The following is a 26,768-nucleotide window of genomic DNA, read 5'->3' as shown; positions in this document are numbered from 1 at the left end:
CTGAGGTCCAGAGCAGTTGCCTGCCTTGCCTGTTGGCAAGCAGCGCCTCTGAAGCCGGGCTATCCAAACAACCTGTGGGACCACTTCAACTTATTCCAAGTTCAGAAGCCAGAGTCCTGCCTCTTACTAGAAAATTTGAACACATCACTGTGGTCCTCAAAACACTCCATTGGCTCCTCACTTTTAAAAATCATTTTATTAGTCCATAAAGCTCTCCAAGGTTCAGCTCCTGAGTACACTTCTGACCTGCTCACAGACTACAACCCGACCTGGCCCCTCAGGTCATCAGGTTGAAGGTCTTTTAGCTGTACCCAGAATTCAATCAAAGTCCAGAGAGGCTGGCTTTAGTTACTGTGGTCCTTCTCTCTGGAACAAACTCCCTGCTGAACTGAGGTCAGAACAGTCTCTATTTTTAAAGCGAAACTCCAGACCTATCTGTTCTCCAAAGCATATAAATAGTTACTGTATTTTTTGTTTGTGTGAGAGTGTGATCACTTGTGTAGTTATCGATGTTTACTTTGCGGTTTGTGTCTTTATTGATTTGATTTCTGTGTCTTATTCATGACTGTGGAAACAATTTTTCGTTGTAAGCTGTGTTTTTCACCTCAGTGTAAAGCACATTGAGCTTACCTGTAGTGAAATGTGCTTCACACTTACTAGAATTTGAAACTTTTTCTCAGTTTGATGTGATTGTTGATTTTTAGGTTCTGTAGTTCTGTTGGTTGTACAAAACAAGCATTTTGGATTTGTCCTCCCGGGTCCACTTCACAATTTGGAGACAAAAAGGACTAACAGAGCATATTAACATATTAACAAGAAATTAATAACCAAACTTGCCCTGAATCTAAATTCTACCCCTAAATAACCTGACCTCTCATCTCTGCGTGTGATGGGATCCGATCACATGCCTCGTCTCCCTAACTAGGTCTCCTGCTCCATTCTGTCTCTTTTTTTTTTTGTTTTCTTCCGTCCCTTGTGTCCCTCTCTGGCCCGGGCCCCCTGCCCACCACTGACCGAACACACACAGAATAACCAATCCCCTGGCAGCCTGGTCAGTGCCACCCCAACAGAAGACGCCTGGCATCGGTGCCGCTGGCCCAGTTTCTGCTGGGTAAGGGGGTTGTGAAAACCTCGCTGACCCAAGGCAGTCCTCTCTCTCTCTGTGAGCCTGTGAGGCTGTGGAGCTGCAGGGACTTCAGAGAGGACGGATCGGGCTGCAGGGACAGGATGAAACGTTTAAACATACAAAAAACCCATTAGTCAGATTAATAGCTCTTTGGGAAGCATCTGTGGTCTGTCTGGGAGATGTCCATGCAGAGGTCTGTGCTCGCTGTGGGGAAATGTCTTGCCTGCCTGGAGTTCATGCGTGAGTAACATCTCAGTAATTGTCTTTTGGTGGCAGTTTGGACTTCATGTGCACCTTTTTCATCATTTTTCTTGTCTAAAACCTTTTAAAAATCGTTTTTTCATTTGGTTCAGAATGAATGCCACCCATGTTTGCTCTTATGTAAATGATGCTGCCGCTCTTCCCCTTTCTGCCCTTGTGTTCTGAAAGTGAAAAAAAAAAAAGTCTTTTTTTTGCCACATCCAATGGAAAAAAGTCTCAGCCCTGAGGGTGGGATTTCAACATTGGGGGTGCAGCAGTGTTTGTACTTGGTTGCTGCAGGAATGTGCAGAGGAAAAGAGGAGGAGGGGGCTGCTCTGTACAATAGGGACGAGGCCTTCCAGGGAAAAATGAGGGAACTGTAAGTTTTGTGTTCCTGGAAAGATTGATTTCTTCTTTATTTGATCTCCTCTGCGCTCTGGAATCCATCTGAGCCAACCAATGATCCCCTCGGACTCACAAAGCTGAAAGGTCAGACCAGTTTTCTGAGTCCATACCGGAACCTGTGGTAGTTTGACAGCAGCTTTTTTTCATCATAGCAGCACTGTGACTCAATGTTCATTTGTCTTTCTAGGAACTGTCGTAGTGTTTCAGTTAACTCACTCCCCTTCCTGTTGTAAAGAGATCCTCAAGGTTTTTACGCGTAGCTCACTCCCATTCACAGGAACACGTGCCCTCGCCAAAAGTTTCTCTGGAACGCTCAGGGGTATTAAAGGCATGCTCCTAACTCTACAATAACAAACCCTGGCAGATAATACTGAAGCATGTCATAACTCTGGTGTGTTGTCACCAGTTGAGCACGTTATCTTTGTTTGAGAGGAGCGTCCCAAGCCAACAATAACAACGATAACAATAATAATATAATAGATTAATACTCGAGAGGTAACCTGTTTTTTTAACACTTTTTTTTTTTTTTGATGATGCCTTATGTAATCAGTTTAATCTGCTTTGCCAGTCTGCAAAGTTAAGTAACTTATTTCATTTGTGCCTGAGCACTTAACAACATTAGCTACTGGTAGCATACTTTAATGCTAAATAAATAATACTGCTCAATATTGTGATAACTATATGACATGTGCTAAATAAACTACTGTTGAAGAATACCTATTGGCATTTATTTATTTATTTTTTCCACACGTTTCTGCTGAATCCAAGAAGGTTTTTTTTACAACTAAATGGAGACCAATTTTTTTTTTTGATCAGCTGATAAATAGCATGAGCTTCATTCGACTGTTTTTGAAACTGTATTATAGCATGACTGTAATACAGAAGCCTCCATTCACCAGGTGAAATGAACACATGCACATTTTATTGTGATAGATTCAGACATTTATGATGCATTTATTTATTTATGTTGTTTTTTTCTACTGTTTATTTTGTTGGGGCTTTTTCAGCCTTTATTTAGAGATAGAACAGTGGATAGAGTCAGAAATCATGGAGAGAGAGAGAGAGTGGGGAATGACATGCAGGAAACGAGCCACAGATCAGATTCGAACCTGGGCCACCTGCATGGAGCACTACAGCCTCCGTACACGGGGCGCACACTACCCACTCTGCAACCGGTGTCCCCCTTGTGATGTGTTGATTGCAAATGCTCATATTGTGATTAGGATAAAATTGCAATTTACTGTGCAGCTCTGTGTTCGTCTAGATTACTCCATGTGTGTGTAAATAATGCTGATCTGAGATATGAAACACAACCAGTAGTCAATGTGCAAGCTGCCAATCGAAAGGTGAATTTAAGCTTCTCTGTAAATGGGTTCATAAATTTGTAAATCTGACTCGAACCTCACCGCACGTCACTGGTCTGGAATGATCCTGATCTGAACAGAACCACTGAACAGTATCACTGACATGACGATATCAAAGGAGCGTTGAGGATCATGTGAAGAGGACATGCAGAGACATTTAAGCAAAACATCGACGAGTACAAAGGTCATAAGAAGGTCTGAGAATTATGAGAATGTTTTCTTATTTTTCCATGCAGCCGAGCTTTCCCTTGAAACGTTCCCACTGAGACAATAAAGGTTTTATTTTCTCACTCTGCTATTTTAAGAACACTGAGTAGAAGATGCAGGCAGATTGATTTGGTTCTGGGAGTTATTAGTGGGCGTGTCATTGGTTTGGGACGCTAATTAAATTCTTGACCCAGAAGATGATCGTGATGTCATCTGATCTGTTGAGAAAATAATGGTGAAAATGAACGCCTTTTTAAAAAGAAGTGCAGCCTGTAAGTATGAAGGAGTTGGAAGAAGGGTTGGGGGGGTCATTGAACTTCAACCAAATAGTCTGAATAGTTTTGTGAAGCGCTGCTTTTGTCAGGGCTTGTTTAGAACGAGTCAAAGTGAAATATCTTTCGGGTCCCTGAAGTGTTTAATGTCACGCTGCTCTGGGTTTGTATCGGCTTAAATGACAAGAAAAACACTAACCTTTGTAGAGTTAAATGATCGGCTAGACAGCTGTGCTCGTGACAGAATGGATGTTTGTGCTGTGCAGAAGATAATAAAAAAAAAAAAACAGGAAGTCCTCCCCGGTGGTTAAGACAAAGGAATATCCTCATAAATTCACATGACGGCTTACGTCCATCGCGGTCTTGTGACGGTAGGAGAGAGTCAAAGGCAAATGCACTTCCAGTAACCTTAAGGAGATTTCCGAGAGGCCGGATCACTTTTGCTGAGTGATGTTGAGTAACTTCCTGTATTGAACCATCATGTCTCAGTGACATCACTGTTGGACTGCAATGAAGAAAGGGTCATTGCAGCATGTCTTTAGCATGTCAGCATTACAGCCGCGTTGGTTCAAGGCTAAAACAGCGACTTGATGGGTCGCCAGGATGTCTTTGACAGACATTGATAGCAAACACAGATCGTCAGGGGAGAGATGACTTGTTTCTATCTTATCAGTTTATCTTCATGCTACTGATGAAGTAGCAACTATAGGCTGAAATGTTAGCATGTTTTGGCCAGAATAATCGTTGTGAGAGTTAGCATGAAGGAGGGTGGCTTCGGGACGCCTGAGCTGACTGCTGAGCTTTGTGGGCCTAACTTGACGAAACACCTGTGAATGGAGGTGTCCACCTGTTAACCCTGGTGATGTGTTGGCTCTTGCTGCCAATCTATAGTTTCATGGTTGAGTTGTGTGGACCATTAGCGTCCATGTGGTAGGGTAGAGAGTATCGTCAATGCCTGGAGGGACTCATTGGCTTGGGGTAAACGCATCTTCTCCGAGAAACGTCCCGAGTCAACCAAACATCAAAATAAAGATAAAAAGGGGGGCGCAAGTGGCCAAGTGGTTGGTTCACACATCTCGTGAGCAGCTAGGGGCACGGTCCTTGAGGTGGGCCGGCCCGGGTTTAAATCTGTCCTGTGGCTCCTTGCCTGCATGTTGTTCCCCACTCTCTGTCCTGTCTCTTCGACGGAGGCATGGACATGGTCTCCAGACACAGTCACCACCACCACCACCACACACGAGATGGAGCATTACCTTTGTACAAGTCCTTATTTAATTATTATTATTTTTTTATTACTCAAGGCCTACCTATAAACATGCGATCAGCACTATACACCAATGATGGCCATCTCTGCCATGCAGATAACAAGCTGACAAGATGCGCTGGATGGAGCATCATGAAACACAAACAAAGCTCAAAGACGAGACACGAGCATAAATATCTGAGCCCTTGATAGTAAATGAAGCCAACTTGAGTGTTGGAGAGGACCGACTACACATTGTTGTGTTTAAAACATCGGGACATCTTCCTTGTCAGCAGAAGCGCGCACACATGGCTCGTGTTGTTGTTGCTCCAGAGAAGGTCCACGTGAGCACCGAGCAGCGCTTCTTACTGGCTCGCGCGGGGGACTAGAGAAAAGGAGGCTGTTCGTGGAGACTGTCGACACACAATTACAAAAGGGAAGGAGAGGAGAGGAGGGAAAGAAAAAAGGCAGAAAGCGAGCCACACGATAAGCGCTGTTTCTCTTTCTAAACGGAGTTGTCCCGGAGAGGAGTACTTCAAAGCTCCGCATGCCGGAGGGTCGCGGTGAGTCGGGAAAAAACAAACTTCAAATCTTAGCGTGACAAAAACACGAAGGTGATGTTTTCCTCCCGTGTTCATCGAACCCCCATTGTTGAAGCGAAGTTTTGAGTCGTTTCTGTGGAGGATGTTTTTTTGTTGTTGTTGTTGTCGTCTCTTGACTGTCTTGAGCTGTGACATGAAGCGTGTTTTTGTTTTTGAAGGGGTTGTACTAAATGAATTGCTGATAAGTCGTGTTTAATGTAAAGAGGTAAAAGAAGTGGAAATGAAAACACACATGGGGCTGAAGGAGACATTCCAGGTCATTCTGAGAATTGGCTGCATGTGACCAGCGTGTTTTCCTCAAGGCTCTGGAGATGTGTCCATTTGGGAAAATAGCCCACACTTAGTTTTTGTTTTTTTCCTACTTGGAGATGTTTGGATTTCTTCCACATTGCTAGCATTTGACACATTGGCTTTGAAGGTTTTTTTTGAAGGGAAAGTGCATCTTCTTCTTAATTAGGGCTGCACAATTAAACGCAATTTGAGCTTCCACATTAGACTACATGTTGATGAAGCATGGCTATTTTTGTGAAGCTCCCTCTATCTATCAGCTATTACCCTCAGATTAATTTGTGCCAATTCATGGGTAAAAAAAAAAAGACCCGACCGACCGATTTTCTTATCACAATATATTGCAGAAAGAAAAAGATATCCCAGGCTCTTCCAATATATCGTGCAGCCCTATTTTAAATTTTGCACATTTGTCATTTCTGTGTTTGTCACTCTCCAAAATTTGCATCCATATAGGCTAGATGAAAACTGCAGAAAGTAGGGAACTATTTGAATAAGCAAGTCTGAGAGAGAGCATGTTGGCTTGACACAGGAGCTCCTTGGGGTGCTGATCCTGTTCGCTTCTGTTTAACTATTTTAATAATGACTTAATATTTCTGTCAGAGCTCAACCAATATACTGAACAGATTATATTGTAGGGCAGCTTTGGGCCTGCTGTATGTTTATCTTTATTTGCATGTTTTCTGATCGTAAGTGTTGATTTGAAAACTTGAATATCAGCCGACCTAACCAAGAGCTGAAGCCAGGGCGGGTCTGAAGCCCCCTGAGTCCTGACAAACAGCTACACCACACCTGCCCGTCAGTCAGGTCAGCACACAAGCCTTAGTATAAATATCTTTAAAAAAAATCACCCCCTGTACAGTGTGTGCCGAGAAGCTAATCAGACCAATTACATATTTTGAACCCGGCTGTAAACATGTTTATTTCTGCTGTAAAAATAGGGTATTTTGAATGGGTGTGTATGTGACATCCCGGACTTCAGCAGTCAGCCTCATGTGGGCGCTGGCGGAAACTGCAGGTTTTTTGCACTTCTGCATTGGCTTCATTTTTTTTAACGTCAGAGGTTGCCGCTCGTGTTGTGGTCGTGGACTGAGAATCATTGGCCTTTACAGAAACTGATCGGTTAATTAAGAAATTACTCTGCAGGTTCGTTGACAGATTATTATTTTGTTCCTTTTAGGATTAATTTTTTGCCTTGTTGCTTGCCTTAAATGAAGAGAGCGGATAGAGTTGGAAATCAGCGAGAGAGCGAGTGGGGAATGACATGCAGGAAAGGAGCCAGCCAATGGTTGGATTTGAGCCCAAGCCGCCCGCTAACCTCCGTAGATGGGGCGCGCACACTAACCACTCCACCACCATGCACCCCATTGACAGATTTTTTTGAATACACCTTGAAATAAAGCCTATTGAGAAATCTTACAGTTCAGAACAAAACAGGATTTTCTTGCGTATGAACGGGGATATTGTTTGTTGACTTTCAGGTGCATGTGCTGTAGTAAAGGAATGAAGCAGGGCGGTGGGGGTCGAGGATAAACATGCCAAGGGCGTCATTCAGCAGCTTAAGTCATTTTTCTCACGTTTATATATGCATGACCTAAAAACTCTGTTGGCAACAAGTCTAACCTGGTTTCCATTTCACATATTGTTCCCTTTTATTTGCTCCAAGAAATGAGACGTGGGTTACATCTCAAAGAAAGAACAAAAGAATAGAAATGAATATGCTTTCTTAACAGAAAATCATTTTGTTCTTTGATGTGGAGGACGTGACAGTTCGGCTTCCTCTCATCCATTGTGATCCGTATAAGAACACGTAGTGGCCGTGTTACATAACCGTGTGCAGTCGTTTGATGTTAGATGTAGACTCTTATTAGGAGAGGGGAAAGACCGAGGAGGACCACCTTTTTTTGAAAAACATTCCAGCATTACTTAATTCTGAACGGTGAAAAGAAAAAAAAGGAAGTTATGTAAAACAGGTCTTGTGAGAAGGTTTAGTAGATGTTCCTGTGTGCAGGGCGACCCTGATGAAGAGAGAGATACTAAAGTCACCTCAAATAATTCAAATTGAACCTTTTTGACAGCTTAATTAAATCTAGGACAGAAAATATGGCAGAGATGCCTTATCAGCAAACCCAGCCCAAACCAACTTGACAACTCAATCTAATTCATCATTCAATCCCTGAATTTAATAATTTGGTATATTTTTCTCTCACCAGAGCTGAAACCTCAGCATAGTTTTTCAATTTAGCCAAAATATTTTCCTAAGCCTTTCAACCCCCTCCTACACCAAGAGGAAATATGTATTCAGTGAGGACTTCTTGCACAAAATGCATGCATGCTCTTAGACATAAATACTCAAAAGGTAAGCGCTTAAAACTATTAACTTCAACAAAGGATGTTAGCTAACCAAGAACACAAAGACGTAGGTCTTATGTCCCATACAACATGCATCACAAAAGAAAAACTAAGGGATTTTCTTACATTAGTTATTTTCTAACCACATGAATAATCTTCCAGCTGTGCCTCCTATGGATGGCCCTTTACTGCCTGTATGCCACGGGCCGGCCCTGCTTATCAGTGTACTGTCTTTTTCTTATCAATCTATAAAACGATTTAATTTAAAAAAAGAACACAACAGCAGCTGATACTTTTTTTCTATTTACAAACACTCACTTCAGCTCTACAGGATCTTTGCAGCCCCTTAAGAAGAGCATCAACCTCATCATAACTGCTCTGTTAAGCCCGGGCGTGGATGTATGATTGTATAGCAGTCGTGGTGGAATCTCAGCTCACATAGTACGACTGAATCGTTTACGACCCACAACAACTGCTCACTATTTATGTGCTCACACTGTACGATCCGGCATCAAACAGGCTGTTGTTGCCTCGGTGCTTTCAAATTCTGTGTGACACTTTGCGCAGTGGCAATCAGAAGACACAGACAAGCCCTGAAGACTGTGAAGTGGTGAAGTGGCTCTGCTCTCGCTGCGGGACAGTGTGCAGGAGTACCACCAAAATATCAAACATGCCAGAAAATTATCCAACCAGTCGAGAGCTGCAGATCGGCAGTCATCGGCCGTCCTGCTCCCATGTAAATTGTACAACTAGTGAAGCGAGCGGGCTGAAATTTGTCCCCAATGGCAAAATCGGTTCTAAAAGGGGCTTTAAAGATCCAGGAATTAATTTGTACTCTTGTTACTTTTTTGTTTGTTGTTGTCTCCCTTTTCGATAGTCTGACAGTTACTTCACAGATAATACTGGTCTGTAACTCAGCCAATAGCATCTCACATGATGACTAATCCTTTTATTTATCTACCTTGAAGAACAGGCTCTCTTAATTGCCCTTCTTCTGTCTTTGCCAACAGGAAGGGTAACCAAGTAGGTGTAGCATGTTATGGCATGCCCTCTCTAACCGTCTCTCTTTCGGGATCCTGGGAAAAACACTGGGGAAACACAGATTATGCAGATCGAATTAGTCACTGAACGTGAGAGGTGACGGTTTGGTTTGGACTTCTGATTTGGGGGTTCATGGTTTGGTACGAGTTCGGATCAGAAAGTCTCATATAGTCCCATAGTCTCCTAATGTGTATTTTCTGATTTGAGAATATATAATAAAAAATGTGCCTTAAGAAGCAATGTGTTTATGATTTATGAAGTGTGCAGTCACATATGTTAGTGAACAGAGGGTGCATGCTCGATCACAGCACGTGTACACCAGTAAAGGTGGACGTACCGGCTTCTGTGCCCAAAGGGATGGGACATTGCAACGAGACATGAGCACGTTTAATACACACTCCAAGCTGCAGTCCTCCTCTACTCATGAATCATTTTCAGCTTAGGCTGTCGTGAACAAGTTCAGCAGGACTGTATTTGGCTGTGAAGCTTGATTTGCATATAGTACATACATGCAGTAAAGAGAACTTGTGTCCGTCTGTGTGGGATACATGTGTGCTCTCTGCATAGTCTTTCCATTGTCAGCCTGAGGCCAATAAAGACGTCCATTGAGAAAGGTCACATGCAGACACCACGAGTTGAGTGGTTGGAAGAATTTCACATGTCAAAAAGAGAACAAAAAAAGGAAGGAAGTGTTGTGTGTGGGTACTCCAGAATTTCTGCAAAGCTCACAGGTAACAACAGCCGTCTGGAAGTGAAAGAGAGATACAGATGTTCAGATCACAAGGACAGTCAGAGAAAATATCGTGCATGTCATGAGACTACTTTTCCTTCCTTGTCTGTTGAGTAAACACTCTTAAAACGCATCATATCCACAATGCAAACATCCAGAACACAACAAAGTGTCTTGTCAAGCTCGACTGAGTGCACACATTGAAGTCTGTATACAGGTACAAGATGTTTAAGGCTACAATTAACTACTAAGTTTAGTCACATATTTGTTTGGTCCGTCTCTGCTTCCCCACTGCAGCTCATAGGTTTCACTTTGATCAATGTGTGCACCTCCACTGGTCTGCTGCGCTGTGTCTTAGCTCAGCTCTGTCCCAGCAGAGCAGATCAGTCTGTTTCAGAGCAGGTTGACCCTTGGTCTCGCAATTTCAGACATCCGGCGGTGCTGCTCGGATGCCTGCGCTCTGAAAGCAGCCTGTGGGTGTTGACGGACAAGGGAGCACAGAGCTGGAGCACAGAGCTGTACCCGAGCAGGGCTGACATGCAAGGCTCAGGCATCAGGGAACCTGGTTTAGGGTTAAGTGCATGCTAGGCAAGCCATACCATGTCCAAGTTTGACCCCCCTAGTCCAGTCCATTTGAAGAGTGTGAGTACAGGTACACTTCCTTGGCCCCGACATGAGAGGGAGTTTGAACTTTTGAAGGGCAGGGGGGTTCTTGGTGGGAGTAATGTTAAACTGTCACAATTTACCAAGAGATGAACAGCGAGTTCAACCTGGAGTCTGACAGCGGGGACGGCGAACGCAAGTTGGGTCAGGCTGTGAAATCCAAAATGCAAATATACTCATTGAACTTCCAGAGAAGTGAAGATAAACCATGAAAATTCACATTTAAAAAAACTGAGAGGAATGAGAGAATTGATTATTTTCTGAACAAAATACCACAACAGATTAATCAATAATCCAATAAATTGGTGATTCATTTTTTGGTTTACGACTATTATGAGTGTTTGGAGCACCTTTTTAAAGTCATATCCTGCTCAGTAACATGTGTTGTGAATTCTGGGAATAGTTCCTGCAGATCTCAGGGGAGAGAAATCAGAGCTGAGGCTGGATGAATCAGTTATTCCATCAAGTTAGGAGGATGACTTCAGAAAAAGGGTGGGGATGAAAAGGAGCATATTTATGTCTGTAAATGATTGTGTGATGTTTCCTGTCAACACTGACTGTAAAATCTTGAGTTTAATAACCTGTTGTTTTGACAATCATAGGCTTCATTAGTTCTTAAGTGGTATGTTTTGTCTTGTGATGTTGAGCCTCGTTTAAAATAAATGAAGAGTGTTTTTGGTGACTTGTTTTTGTGTGGTTGTGTTAAACTGGTTTGGTGTTAGTTGTATAGTCTGTAGAAAAAAGTTGGACGAAATGACAGCCTCAAAAAAAGGGGAGGCCACAACATTTGGAGCTCTTGCGCCATGTGCAGCAGATCCACAAAGTAGAGGAGGAAACACTGACTCAAGAGTTGCTTAACTTTCTATAACTTCTTTAAGCTAAAACGAGGATCAGTTCTGCTGTAGATTGTGCCGACCAGAGTGATCGTTACCATTTCATCAACCAGTTAAATGTGTGTTTTTGGTTAGCAGAAGGAACAGGATGTCAAAATCTGTCGCACAACTCTGGCTCCAAAAGATGTCACTTCACTTTTGTACAACCAGAGGAGGTGGAGACATGTTGTCTATATTTATATACAGCCAATGGACCAAGCCTTGAAACACTGATTAAATTATGTTTGTGTTTTGTAGCTTTAGGTGAAGATTAAAAACAGTGTTCATCCCCTCAGGCTCTTTTATGTTTATTTATGTGTTTGTGTTTCAAGGGGAGTCTTCAGGCTTCTATTCAAACGTATAGCTTGTATAAGTTTGTGTTATGGTTTCTACACTTGTTGTTAGACAGCAGGTCATGACAGGACACACTGATATACCTACCGGGTCAACGGAGGAGCCTCAGTGGATAAGCGTATCCTGATGTCACTTCAATGCACAGTACATGTTTGCAAGAATTATTTTCTTGTTCATCTCAGACACGATTGAGTTAGCTGTCAAAATTCCCTTCTTTCAACGTTCTGGCTCCTTGAAGGATGCAGTTTGCTTCATAGTCTTCCTCTTTTTCACCTTACAACCCTCAGAGAGAGTAGTTTTCATTTACTCTTCTCACTTTACTCACATAGACGTTACCGTTCAAATAAGTTTAACAACATGCAAAGAAACAAACAACTAAATATTAAAACCGTTGGTGCTACATGATGCTAATGATCTGAATTCCTATGAGCATTTTTCCCTCACACTGCAGTGAACCCTGTGGCCTTTCTCAACTATTGTCATCCATGCAAGCTGTGGTCTTGTGTGTTGTTGTGTTTGTGCTCCTGCTTCCCCCCCCCCCCGTGATGAATGCAGGATTTGTACCAGTGTGCATGCATGTCAGAGCTCTGGGTATTTGTGCTTGCTCCCCATGGCTACTTACTGCGTGTGTTTGTGTGTGTCCAAGTGTGTGGAGCCTCATTTCCATCCAGAGCAGCGTGTAACAGTCATCCTTTGGCCCCCGTAGTCTGAAGGCTTCAGCCTCCACAAAGATCACTTTGTCACAGTGAGCGGGCCGGGGGCCTGCAGCTGGGCCGCAGTAAGCCACCGTCCCCTCTTGTTGCTCGTACACTTCTAAAGGAGCCTCTCGCCTTGAGCAACGAGCTGTAATGACAGGAGAGACTCAGGGAAACGTTTGAACCTGCAGGTCTGGGAGAAATATTCGAACTCAGACAGGTCAGCAACAGTGTGAAGCTTACAGTCTAATGACAGCTCTGACTTTTTATTTAGGAATGTTACCTTCAAAGGAGGAGAAGAATTTAATGTCCGAAATTGCACAAAATGTTCTGAAGTATGTTTGGATTAGGGGTGTGAATCCCCAGGTAACTCAAATTACGATACCCGAGATGTGGCCCATGATAACGATGATATGATACAGTGATAATAGATATATTACATCACATAATGACACATCACAATGTCTGATTAACTGAAGAATACAAAATGGCCAAAGAAGGTAATGTACAAGATTCATGTAATTATTCATATTTATAATTAATTTTATTTTGGTGTCAGTTCTAGCTCTTATCATGCTCAGTCTCTTCAGATGAAAATCAAATTCTGTTGCTCAGAAGCAGCTCCTTATTTCTCAGAGGGAGCAAGTCTTGTCCAAGCCAGCCATGTTTTGCCGCCATGTTTTTTTTTTTTACAGAAGCAGAGAGAAAAAGAAAAACTAACACCAGCTGTAGCTCCTCTAACACACATCTACTCTCACACCTCAAAGCCGCTCGATCGTATTTAATGCTCCCCAAGTGCAAGAGTTCAACTCTTCTCTAATCTTGAATTGCATTACCAGCATTTACCTTTTCCTTACCGTCGTGTTGACAGAAAAAAAAAAATCATCGTTGGTGTAGTTTCTGTTTCAACATCATCCAGATTTCAACCCACTATTTTTACTAAGGTGCTGGCAGGAAAAGGTCTGACACACGCACCTGCTGAACTCTTCAGGAGTTTAGTGCATGTGTGAATGAGGCTAGTGTGTAAACGGGATGAATGCAGAGCTCGCTGTTTGAGTGTCTGGGTAGTGAGGCTGACCTCAGTTTGTTTTTGAAGAGAGACGTGCTGATATCTCTGTTTGGATGTGGTTTATTGTTTTCTTATTTATGTGAAATGTATATATAAATACACACACAACTAATATTATGATGCCTGCTACTTTAAACACAGACTGCTTTTCTGAACTGTAATTGTGCACGCTTTTTAAACTTGATATAAAAAGTCATTTCTCTGCTGGATGTCGTAATGGTCCAGCAGCTCTGTGGAGTTAAAATGTGTTCAATGTCATTTTCACAGAGAAGGAATGATCTGTGAAAATATCTTCTGACACAAACATGTTCTTATTACACGCATGCTTTCAGTCACTTCGCCCCCTGCAATGTGACAATAGCGTGCATTCTTCAAATCGATGTCTGTGTCTGTCTCCAGCAGCCACAATAAGAGATTGTTCTCAGTGTCGGCTCCAGCTAACAAAGACATCGCACTCATGGAGCCTGTCATACAAACTCTGTCACTGATAAACCATTTTATCAGAATCAGAAATACTTTTTTTAATCACAGGGGGGAAATTCAGCGTCCTGTGGATGTCATTTTCAGGACTAGGAGTAAATTATGGAGTATTTTGACTGAGTTGAGTTTTTACTTTAACCCTGCTGACTGTCAGAGTCCGGACAGAGAGAGGATTTTCACTTTGAACAGACAGACCTGTAGAACATAGAAGACCTCATAGACCAGACTCTGACACCTAACCAGTCAAAGCAGAGCTGCAACAATTAAGAGAAAATAAATCACAATATGCTTATCGCTTAATTGTTTGGTGATTGTTCTTGCAAAACTGTCAAATATTTGCTCGTCATTGCTTCCATACATCAATGATTTCCTTGATTTCATTCTGTTTTTTTTCTGTTCTCATTGTGTGTTTGTTGTGTGTCTCTGCAGTGTTTCCAGTGTGGCGGGGGATTGGGGCCAGTGGTGGCATTGCAGGCGGGTGGAGCGAGGGCTGGGGACGCAGCTTGCGATGGGAGCCGGACATTCTGGGACAGAGGGTCCGGATCCCGGTGTTTGACTACCCCGTCTGGGTTGTCCTCTGTCGTGGTGGACAAGCGAGGCTGAGGGAAGTTTGTGAGAGAGGGAGGGGGGCCATCAGACTGCCCGCAGACATGCTGAGCATCAAGCTCCCCGAGCTCTTTCACATCCACCAGATCCCCAAGGTAAGAAAGCAAGGAGAACCTTTAAACAAGGTTTACAAAGTCCTCTGTCTGTCCTTCAGTGTTTAAACATAAACTGAGTAAAACATTGACCTAGTCTCAGTGACGTCACCCATTGGTGTCTGAAGCCAAACGATAACAGTCAACCATAACCAAATGTGAAATTCTAACTCTTAAGTAACTTTGGATCAATCTAGAAACAGGCAAAGAGTTAAAGTTAAGGCGAGGCTTTGGCGTCCTGGAGCACAGCTACATCACATCCACCACTCAGTCATCTGAAGTCAAAGGACTAATTATGCAAATCTTTGAACTAGGCTGCAAACATGTTCATTCCTGCTCAAATTCCAGAAATATTTCTGCACATTATCAGACGAGATGGTTGTTTGGCTTCTCGTAACGTCTTTGTTAGAAGCCGCCCTCTGCTTGTCAACAAATGCACGTTGTCTAAGAGGGGGATAGGTGTAACAACAGTGTGTCGTATGGCATTGCAATCGCACTCAGAGACCAATAGTGAGTGCTAAAGTGCAGCTAATCAAATTCCTACGTATTAGTCATATTACATATTCTATTGTTGCTTTAAACCATAACATGGAAAGGAACATTGTCTTGAAACAATGTGATTATCAAACTTTTATGGCATCCAGTACGTGTACCGGCCTGTCGTCTTTCTCTTCCTCTTCTTATCTCTCAGTAGTAGTTGACTATAAACTGACACTGTCCTATGAGACTAAACTTTCAGGCTGAAGCAGGACAGATAGTGACTGTGAACCAGTAGCTGATGGGGTCGTCCTTCAACAGGAGGCAGAGTCCTGCAGTTCAGACATCTGTGTTGGCAGACGTCCACGTCTGTGTCCGCTGCACTGTCTCGATCTGTTATGATAATAAACAGTCGTTGTTGTAATAGTGTGACACCGCACTCTCCAGTCAACAATTATGACCTTGATATTGTGTCACTGGTGTTAAAATATTTGAGGTTCCATAGATTAGTGTGTATTTCAAACAAACTGTTTCACATGAGCTGACAGGATTTCTCTCTGCATCATCAGGCACCAACAACAAATACACAAGCTTAAGCTAAGGGACAAAACAGGACGGATAAAATACAGATCTATCAGTTAATGATACATATATTAAATATAGTGAGATTGTGGAGAACTACAAATATCTCTGCCCCTACCCCCATCACGCATGCTCTTCTTCTTGTCTTTTTATTTCCCCTTGTGGAACCATAAAGAGAATCTGAATCTGAAGTAGGAACATGTATTTATTTTAGAAAGTTGCTTAGAGGGTTACTATTAGATTTTTGCCTCTTTCCAAAATAAGTTCAATCATGTTTAGACGTTCAGTTTTGAAATGAGATATTAAAAAGACTGTTATTGTACATAGGGAATACGATGCATAGTATAAAATGTTCAAATCAAACGCTTGACATCAGATCGGTTGACATTGTCATCATCTTTGTTTATCTTCACATCGTCCTTCTCTGCACATTGAAGTACAACCCACCTGAGATATTTTTGTTCAAAGGAAACCGGTTTTACTGCCTCATTCAGGTAAATGTCAGCAATGTGTGTGAATCTTATGAAGATCAGCTGTCTGACCACACAGATAAGCATGTTGATCTCAGTCTGGGTGTTAGGGTCGTTTCAAGAGGTCAACAGAGAGTTCTCAGGGACTTTCATGAAGTTTAAAAAGTGTTATAATTTATTTTCTTGCAAAATGTTGGATTTTAAGTTATTTCTAAACCATGAATGGTGGATGATTTTTAAACTCAAAAAAGGAACCTGTGCACAGAGGCTGCCGGTAGACCTTGTTTCATTTTGAGCTGTCACAGGCAAAAACCAAACCAAAAATGTTTTTGAAGGAGGCACCAGTTTAGCCAAGGTGCAGATGCTACAGTTCTCGCGGCCGTCCCAAGTACGAGTCTGACCCCGGCGATTGCTGTGTGTTGTCCCCCACTTTTTTCTCCCTACATTTCCTGCCACTCTTTACTTTCATATTACTTGGTTTCACTTCATTTAAAGGCAGAAAATGACCAATAGATATCTTAAAATAGACTTCAGAATCACTTCTTATAAACAGTGTAAGCACAGATAATTTGTTTTAATCACAGTCCCAGTCTTCAGTGATGCTAAAAAGATATAAAATCTACTCTACAAGCTACAGTCTGCTGCTGTCCTCTGACTGAACCCCCCCCCCCCCCCCCCCCCCATAACTTGGACTCCCCATACAGTTTAGTTTCTCACCTGGACTCTCTTGTTTGGTCCTCAGGTGTTCAGAGAGGACAGCATCATCTCTGGATACCGTCACCCGCGGAGCTCAGCGCTGGACTGCGTCCTCAGCAGCTTCCAGATGAACAACGAGACCGTCAACATCTGGACCCACTTTCTGCCAACATGGTGAGTGCTATAATTTGGAAAATCTGTTTGTTTGTTTTTTACACATTTTCAGCAGTTTCATCAAGTCCCAAATACACAAAAACATTTGAAATTAAACACAGACAACTGAATCTACTGTCAAAAAATAAAGTTCTTATAAGAAGAAATGTATATAAAGTAAATCACAGACATATTTTACATTTTTGCATACTTTTTGTTTACAAACAAACTTTTAGTAAAGAACAGCTAACGTGTCAGCTGGTGTCAGTCATGACCAGCAGAAAAATGAACTTAGTTTTGTCCCTCCAGCTGGAGAAACATGACAGAGTTTGTAGAGATCAGTGGAGGTATTAGGGTCTTTGTTTAGTTTCTGAGGTGTGAAATAAGCAGGTGGGTTAAACAAACTTAAAGGTTTTAAAAAAGGCGGGAAAAACTTCAGTCTGAATCCTTAAAATGATTCAGGCTCAGGCTTCAGGGTGTTAGAAAAGTCAGAGTACTACGCTGCTGAGGAGCGTGGGATGGGAAAAGTCTGATACACAAGAGTGTTGTCATTCAAATGCTGGAATATGACCGAAAGATGCTTTGCAGGTACTTTCTGTGGCGTTTCTTTGTCCTCTGCTCCACCCTGAACTTCCTGACCGACAGCTACACCTGGCCCCTGCTGGTGTACATGCTGCTCATCTGCATCTACCCCTTCACCTCCAGCTGTGCTCACACCTTCAGCACCATGTCCCCCGAGTCCCGACACATCTGCTACTTCTTCGACTACGGAGCGCTCAGCCTCTACAGTCTGGGTGAGACCTCAGTGAGATCCTCAAAAGATGCATCATGAGCTCAGAGAGGTTAAAGGTTAAATTCTCAGAGCGTGTAGTTAAAGTTTCACTTCCAGCAAAAGGATGAAAACAGAAACTGCTTGAAGCTTCCTCTAGCATATTTTGAAATAGTCTCTTCTTTTTTTTTTTTTTTTTTTTTAAGTACAACAAGAATAGAAAGTTAATCTTACAGAAATCCTGAAGGACGCTTTTATTAGTGCAAACCTGTTTTATTTTTTAATTTCTCTTGAAGGGGTTTCAGTCGGACGCTGCAGTTATTCTGCATGTTCTCCTGCACTTTATCTTTTCACCTCTCATAAGTTGTTTACTGCTCAACTGTTTTAAAAGTCAAATAGATGCAACGGCGCTTTGAATGCCGTGTTATCAGTTTGATGTAAAGAGGGCATATCATTTCCATATCGCCTCCAACCGTGAGTAAATGTCTCTGCTCACACGTACATACTGAGAAATAATTTGCCTTGTGGTTTATTTCTCAGGAAATGTCCTTTTTTCCATGTTGCCTTTTGTGAGCATTTATCTCCACATTTTGACAAAGAATTCTGACTTACAGGAATGAAGAGCTTGATGCAAACAGCCATTTGGAAATGTTTTGCAGTCCAGTTTTACATTAATTTTTTTAGATCTATATTGTCTGCCTTCTGTCTTTTTAAAGGTTATTTTGGGGGGCTTTTTTCCCTTTTATTCAGAGATAGGACAGTGGATAGAGTCAGAAATCGGGAGAGAGAGAGGAATGACATGCGGGAAAGGAGCCACAGGCCGGATATGAACCCCGTCCGTCAGCTTGGAGGACTATAGTCTCCATACATGGGGCGCACGCACTAACCACTAGGCTACCAGCACCCCCCTGCCCTCGGTCTTAAAAAAAAATGAAAGTCATTATATTTAAAGGGAGACTCTTGCGCTTAAGCCCCTCAACTGATGGAGGTCGGTGCTCTCAGAGAAGAACCCGAGATGTAAGAGAATGATTCAATGGACTCCCTCACATAGGCAGTATCCAAAGAAAATACTGGAGCACATTAATCTCTTAAGATATTTCGTCTTCCTCAGAGTCAAACAGTACAGATACCGCTTTAAAATAAAAAAAATGGGTTAGGGTTGTCTCAGGTTGCTAGAAGTGGGAGGCACGCAGGCGTTTAAAGTGAGCTGTACTTAATGTAATGTTACTGTGTTTATAAACGTTAGTGTTTGCATTTCAGATTGTTAAGTATTCTGTTTGTCTTCATAGGTGTGTTTATGAGGTCTATACCACATATAGGATCTAACCTGCAGACCAGCAGACAAACATTAACCAACATGAACTTATGTTCCCGTCACAAACTGTGTGGTCCCCGACAGACTGATCCCTAATCTACCCCAAAGCTGCTTAGTGACTAAACGTTGCCTGTTTCAAAAGTTCAGAAGTCTGTTTGAGGGATAAATAGCAGCAGGAGGGTTTCCTCACTGCAGGACCTTAACTAACATCAGAAACCTTAAAGTCAGAGTCTGCAGATCATCTCTCATCAACACGATGAGCTTCTGTTTATTACATTTCTTTGAATTGTTCCAGTACTAAAACTATACTTTAGAGGACATAGTCGTGCTTAACATTGAATGCAAACTGTGAAATCAAACAGATGTATCAATTTAAATGAATTCTAAAAAAATGTTCCAGCAAGGGCGACCCCAAGTGGTCATATGAGGAAATACACCTAACTGCTCTTCTACTGCTCTTCTGCCTCGAGAACAACAATCTAAATACTTTAATAGTGGAGTGTTGATATGCTTATGCAAAACTTTAATTTGAGTGTATTCTAAATGTAAGGAAATCGGGATAAGAGGGTTGGGAATGACATGAAGGAAAGGAGCCACAGGTCGGAATCAAACTTGGGCCGTCCGCTTGGATGACTATAGCCTCTGCACATTGGGCGCAACCTAACTGGCGCCAGGCCATCTGCGCTCCATTTCAGTACCATTTTTAAGAAAACTTAGATGAAAAAATATATGACAGGAAAAATGTTCTTTGATTTGATTAAAAGTCACACAATGCATAGAAATACAATTTGTAGATTGAATGTAGATACATTCTACATACATTCATTCACACACAAGACACCATGACCTTCATTTACTTGAATTTTAAGTCGGCAAAAGCTTGTGCAAGAGAGGAAGAAATCTAAAAGAAAACTCTCCACGTTTACCATGAACCTCTCTGTGTTTGTGTTCAGGTTGTGCCATAAGCTATGGATACTACGTCGTACCAGACAGCTGGGTGAACAGCTGGCTCCATCAGCATTTTGTCCCCATCGCCGTGGGAAACACGCTTTTCTGCACCAGTCTGTCCTGTTATTCCAGGTGAGAGGCTGCAGCATACATTATCTCTGCGTGGTTTGAAGGAATCGTGCTTTCAGAAGCTGATGTAAAGTCAAATTATTCTATAGGAGTTAAACAAGTTGTTTTCTCTGTAACATTAAGCCTCGAGGTTCAAACCATTGTAAACAGATGTCAGGGAAATTACTTGATTCTTCACTGCTGATTACCTCCAGGCGGCAGGGTTTGATTCCTTTAATATGCCAGGAATAAAGGTTTCTCTCAGACTTCTTGTCAGACTTAAAAGTTGTCTGAAACCGCATTTACTGTGTTAGATTACATTTTTAAATTTAAGTGAGTGAGTTAAATTCTGTCAGGCTCAGCTGCTCTCAAACACACAGGGACTCACTGCAAGATTTTACCTTCATGACATCACAAAGGGCAGTAACCCCTCCCCCAGGTGGGTGACACTCCCACAGCTAGGAGTTTATTCTGCCCTCTGAGTCTGCAACAGTGAGTTGACAAACACTGTGAACAATAGGGCATGGAGCGAGAAAGCCCGAGCCACCCAAGCCCTTCTAGAGAGGGGGCGTGGTCAGACACCGCTCATTTACATATTTAAAGCTACAGACACAGAAACAGCCTTTTCTGATCAGGGCTGAAATAGAGAGGTTTATAGGCATGATCAAATACTGGACCAGAGTGGATTTAGAACAAGAAACTTCACAGACATGTCTTAGAGAGCTGTGAGACATACTTAAACTGGTTGAAAGGGAGTTTAATATGTTACCTTTAATGTAATAAAAACAGTACAAATGTTAAATGTCTATAAAAATGTGTGCTGATCACTTCCCTCTGTGTGTCCTCACAGGTTCCTGGAGCTGCAGTTTCCTCAGAGAAGTAAAGTTCTGAGGACTGGAGCGTTTGTCGTTCCTTTTATATTCGACACTGTTCCTCTCTTCTGCAGGGTGAGTGTTAATATCTCACATTTCTACTCTTGTAAACCTTTAAAATCACTGCAGGTGAACACTCTTCTCTGCTGCATTTGAAGCCTTAATTTCTCTTTGAACCTCTGTTGTTTTCTTTAATCAAAATACGTTTGATATTTTCTGTGTGTTTGTGTTTGTTATGTAAGCGCTCGGAGCTGATTAGTGCCCGACTTTAATTCTCTGAGCAGGACTTTGGCTCACTAACCCAGAAACTGATTTCCCTTCGTAATCTAATACAAATATATCGCTGCCATCAATTAATTCCCCTAATCAGTGTGATGATTAGTGTGTGCAATACAAAAAGCCATTTGTTTTCCCCTAACTAGGTCACAAATGTAGCTAACAATGCTGTATCCATCAGTGTGAATAACTCATTAGGATCAGGAGGAGTCCTCCAGGATAATCTTGAATTATGCGTCCCTTCATATCTTAAAACTGTGTTCGTCCTCCTTTGTTGATTTAAGATAGATTTAATGTTTTGTGACTGATTGATGTGACATCTCCTCTTTGTTTTGGCGTAGATCCTCCTGTGCTGCGGGGGAAGCTGCAGCCCGAGCGACGCCTTATCCAGTCACTGCTACCACCTGCTCTTCGCCTTCCTCACCTGTTTCCTGTTTACAGCCCACCTCCCGGAGAGGTTGGCCCCGGGGCGCTTCGACTACTTTGGTATGTCCTTCATGATTGTTGATAAAAGTAACGAACGGTTCAAGCTTTGAATAATACTTCAAATGAAGGCACACTGACAGTGAATGCATCGCACTCGGGCTGTGTCCTAAACCGCATACTTTCATACCACTTTCATACATGAGATGAGATGAGATTGAGATGAGATTCAACTTTATTGTCATTACACATATACAAGTATAGAGTAACGAAATGAGGTTTGGCATCTCACCAGAAGTGCAAATAAGCAGAAAGTGCAATAGTCTGTGCTATGTACAGTAATTGAGTGCAAGAGTCTGTGCTATGTACAGTAATTCTGTGCTATGTACAGTAATTCTGTGCTATGTACAGTAATTCTGTGCTATGTACAGTAATTGCAAAATTTACAGATGTAGCCAAAAAAAAAGTGAATTATTAGGTATATCTGGATGGCTGGATTAATGGGATGCAATAAATATAAATAAATGCTATAAATAAGTAATGCTACAAAATAAGTGTGTTCTGATGATATACAGATTAAGATGCAGTGAGCATGCTATACTAATAATATACAGATTAAGATGCAGTGAGCATGCTATACTAATAATATACAGCACCATACATCACCATGTGATGCCACATGGAGTATGTAGTTTGATCCGAAATCATAGTATTTGATTTTTGAGTGTGAGAAATATCAGAATGTTTACTGGATTGGCCAGAAAGTATGAAACCGGAACACACTGGCCCCACAATGCACTGCGGCTCTCAGACTGTCCAATCCCAGAGCTCGCCATCAAGCAAGCTAGCAAATAAAAAAAATAATTTTACATGTTGAAAAATTACATTGCTGGACCCGTGTTTTAGTATGTTTGTAACGGCATAATGACGGTCGGGTTAGTATTCACAAACTCGATATTTTGAGTATTTATAAGGCAGTATGTAGTAGGTTTTTCACTTCTCAGCTTCTCTCTTACAGAAATATAATTCTGGTGGCTGACAGTGTTTGATCATTCCTGTTGTAAGGAACAAATGTCTCTGCCCTGCCATTCCCAACGTGTACATGTATTTAAGTGATTAAAACATTTGAGTTTTCTCTGCTAGCTTGTGCACCTTCTGATGACCACAGATACATTTTAAAACCAAGTGTTTTGTCCCCCACTAGGCCACAGCCATCAGCTCTTCCATGTCAGCGCCGTGGTGGGCACCCACTTCCAGATGGAGGGCGTGATAGCAGACATGATGTCGCGGAGGGCGTTGCTTGTAGCGCATGGAGCCACGCCCTCCTTCCTGGGCACCATCGGAGCGCTGGTAGTCAGCCTCGTGTTGAACCTGGGCATCATCGGCATTTTCAGCGCCCCGCTGCTCTGGAAACCCTGCCACTCTAACTCCAACCAGCCGCACACATCGACGATGACGACGTGTGACCGCAAGGAGCAGTGACAGCGCGTTTTTTTTGTTGTCCTCCAATATGGCTGCTTCACTTTCCAAAGGAAAAGGTTGGGTCTGCTCGTTTGGGACGACTTCACAGCTCAGAGAAGTTCTTCTTTAACTCCTACAGTTTTATAATCCAGAGATAAAGATTTTTTAAACCGTGCTAAAATTTGTTTCTAACGGCATTACACGCCTGAAGTATTCCTTCATGTGTCTGCACAGAGGCTGAGGACCCAGATGTTACATGCAGTCGATTTCATTTGTGGGATTCTGAAAACATGTATCTTGTAAAAAATGTATTGTAATTTATTTGAAAGTTTCCTCATTTGTGCATTTAAAGAAGCTCTGGGTTGAAGGAAGCCTGCTGTCGCGACACAACTCTTCCAGAAAGTGCCTTTTTTTTTTTTTAAAGGTTCACTTTCTTTACAATGTTTACAGAGGATCACTACAAGGACTCGTTTAAATCTCAAACTGGAAATGCCTGTTATCACAGTTTGCAGGGATTCTATTTTGAATGAATGATTCTTCTTTATGGAAACACTAGACCAGGATCTCCTTCACTGTGTTAAGAAGGCCTTGAGTATAATCTTTCTAACTGGACTGCCTTGTTACTGCGGTGGTGCGTGTGTTTGTACAGCTACACTCATTCAACCCTACGTAATATCATGCAAATTGTGTTGCGGGCTCTTAAATATCCAACCTATTGATTCCACTCTGCACACACTGCGATTGATTTGCAGGCCAGTGGGCTTCTTTTTCCTTTTTTTTTTTCTTTCTGGTTCCCTGCCTTATTATGAACATAACAATCTGCCCTGAACAGGAGGAAGAGAAAAAAAAAAAAGAAACGTTAGAGCGCTGCGGTGGTGATTAGAAGACAGGTACCATTTTTATAACAGAGCGTTTCCACGGCAACGCTATAGTGGCCTCATGCCCCCTGAAGGTCTTGAGCAATTTTTTACATTTCTGAGCAAATGGCACGGTTTTTCTCTTGTTTGTCCGTCACATCTGAAGTCTTTTCTAGACATCTGAAATTACTTATAGCGCTTATAGCCCCCCGTAACTCATACAAATGTATCCCCTTTAGTAGCATGTGTATATTTCCATGCATGTTAGAGTTCCAACACTTGTGGTTCATGACAAGTTTTTGGTTGATTTAAAAAAGATATCAAGAAAAAAAAGTCACAATTAGGGGCTCTCCTTATGTACTGTACTTTATCTAATGACCCATTTATCACTGAAGTAATAACAGGCCACTTTATTTATGGTATCTGTTATTTTTATTGGCTGTTTAAAATGTGTAGACGTCAAATTAAGTTACCCTTTTTTCTTTGTATTGTGAGAAGTCCAACATTTTTAGAGTGCTGTAACAAAAAACAACAGGTTTGATTCTGCACCACATCAGCCTCTTAAAAAAGTGAAGAATGACTGTTAATGTAAAGCCTTGTTTTCTTAAAACACGGGAATTCAGAGCAGAGAGATCATTTCCAAAGTCCGCCCACGCTAAGCAACAAGTGTTTTCTGAGGACGTCTGCCTCTATCATAACCAAAATGATTTAAAAAAAAAAACAAAAAGAGAGATTTATTTGAGAAGTGAATAATCAAGAGTGAGTTTAAAAAAAAGCTTAAAATGCAAGTTCACGCATCTAAACTCCTTTTTTTTTCCGTCAGATCTTTTAAAGTTTTGGTTAAACAATATTGCCTTTCTTTTTTTCTTGTTATTGGCCTTGTTGCCTTTATTGGATAGGACAGCTGAAGAGAGACAGGAAACACGGGAAGGAGACAGAGTGGGGGATGACATGCAGCAAAGGGCAGAGGTCGGAATTGAACCCACAGCCAATGCGGCGAGGACTATAGCCTCCGTACATAATCCGCTTGAGATAACCGCTAGGCTATCGGTGCTCCAATAATGCCTCTCTGTTTTTCAGGTGAAAGTCTGTTGCATTATGATGCACATTTTCTTATTTACTGACATTTATTTCTCTAAAAAAATGTCTGATTATCTGAGAATCAGGTTCAAATCATCTCAGATTTCTTCACTTGTGTTAAGAGGATCAAACGTTACAGACTGGATAGCGGCCAAATGACTCCATAAGATGCTGACATGACATCACTCATGATCATATCTTTAAAGTAGTTTTTTCAGAGTCTGGAGGGAGACACGGGGGGAGGGGGGGGGTCGTCTCACTCAACATCTCCAGTGTAGCACTGACATACTGTAGGTACAGATTTTAACCATTTCTGTTTCTTAATATGACAAATATTTGGAAGGCTCAAACTGTATAAAGCCTGTTTAACAGCACTTATGGCACAAATGTTCACTTAATTCTACCTGTTTTAAAAAACACACTCCACGGGGGACACACTGCACACGCTCGCTCACACACTCACTTACACCCACACACACACTCGCTCACAATCGCTCGCTCGCTCACACACTCACTTACACCCACACACTCACTCACAATCGCTCGCTCGCTCACACACTCAGTCACACACTCAGTCACACAAACGTCTTTTAGCGCGCGCAGGTTGGAAGTTGTTTAAGAGGGAAATCGTATGTGATGTGAAGGGAATGAGGAGTGTTGGAAGTCGGACGAAGAGAGGAAGTGTAGAATCACCAAGAGCACACACACACACACACGCACACACACACACTTTGTGTTAGAGCAGAGGAGTCGTTTAAGATGTTTTCAAGGTTAGCGTGCAGAGTAGAGGAGTCACGTCGTCTTTTTTATACGTCGCAGATAAAAACAGAAGTATTAACCCATGGTGTGGTTTCCACTTGACTCTGTTTCTGTTTCAGCATCGATCTTTTTTTACATTTCTCCACAGTCGTCATCACAACGATTTCTGAGTTTGACCACGTCGGTTCTTGAGATTGCACCATCGCTCGATTGTGATGCAGGTTTTTTTTTTTTCCATCGAAATGAAATAGTTGCTGCTGCTTCAGACGTCGCCTCCCTCGCTGTGTGTCTGGGACTGTTTCAGCAGGGTGACGTCATGTAGACGGGTTCTGACAGAGTTTCTCTCTGAAATACAGTTTTAAGAACATTTTTACTAGATTATCTTTGCCTGGATGAAATAAAAGAAAACAACAGACCGGATCACTGTTGCTGCGAAGGTGTGCAAACCTTCATCTGTGTTTCTCCTCAGTCAATACGATGCAGATGCAGGTTTTCATTTTCAGGAATTAAACGGACACATATCTTGTGAAAACTTCTTTAAAAAAACAGATGTTTGAAAACGTGAGAAGAGAGGAAAGACGAAGGCAGGATGAAAAAAAAAACAATTGTTCAAAATAAACAGGGTTTATAAGAATAACTGGTGCCTTTTTAAAAAATGTTTTATACAACCTTTTTTTTTTATATAATGCTCCATTCAGTCCAACAACAAACTACTCGTTCAAATGTATAAATACATGTTTGTTCTTTGCTGTGTATAATTTGTGGTTTGCTACGTTGTTGTACTAGACTTGTGTAATAAATTAAGCCTTTTATAAATGTAA

The 26,768-nt window shown here is 41.9% G+C and overlaps 1 protein-coding gene across 3 annotated transcripts; it reads left to right on the top strand.

Annotated features, from left to right (window-relative positions):
• Positions 1-1,152: 1,152 nt before the first annotated feature.
• paqr6 (progestin and adipoQ receptor family member VI) lies at positions 1,153-26,768 on the top strand. Of its 3 annotated transcripts, none has more exons than XM_065957477.1 (8): positions 1,153-1,366; positions 14,433-14,704; positions 16,973-17,100; positions 17,668-17,873; positions 20,117-20,243; positions 21,070-21,166; positions 21,709-21,853; positions 22,995-26,768. In XM_065957477.1, the coding sequence occupies exons 1-8, from the start codon at positions 1,306-1,308 to the stop codon at positions 23,270-23,272; spliced, it is 1,314 nt and encodes a 437-aa protein (XP_065813549.1). In that variant the 5' UTR covers positions 1,153-1,305; the 3' UTR covers positions 23,273-26,768. The 3 variants fall into 3 exon arrangements, with proteins under 3 accessions (XP_065813549.1, XP_020496072.2, XP_065813550.1); XM_020640416.3 differs by lacking the exon at positions 1,153-1,366 and adding an exon at positions 5,268-5,420; XM_065957478.1 differs by lacking the exon at positions 1,153-1,366 and adding an exon at positions 13,990-14,123.

This window comes from Labrus bergylta, chromosome 8 (genome assembly GCF_963930695.1).
Source record: "Labrus bergylta chromosome 8, fLabBer1.1, whole genome shotgun sequence".
Taxonomy (NCBI): Eukaryota; Metazoa; Chordata; class Actinopteri; order Labriformes; family Labridae; genus Labrus; species Labrus bergylta.
The sequence above is the reverse complement of the archived record's forward strand: the minus strand, read 5'-3'. Positions and strand labels throughout refer to the sequence as shown.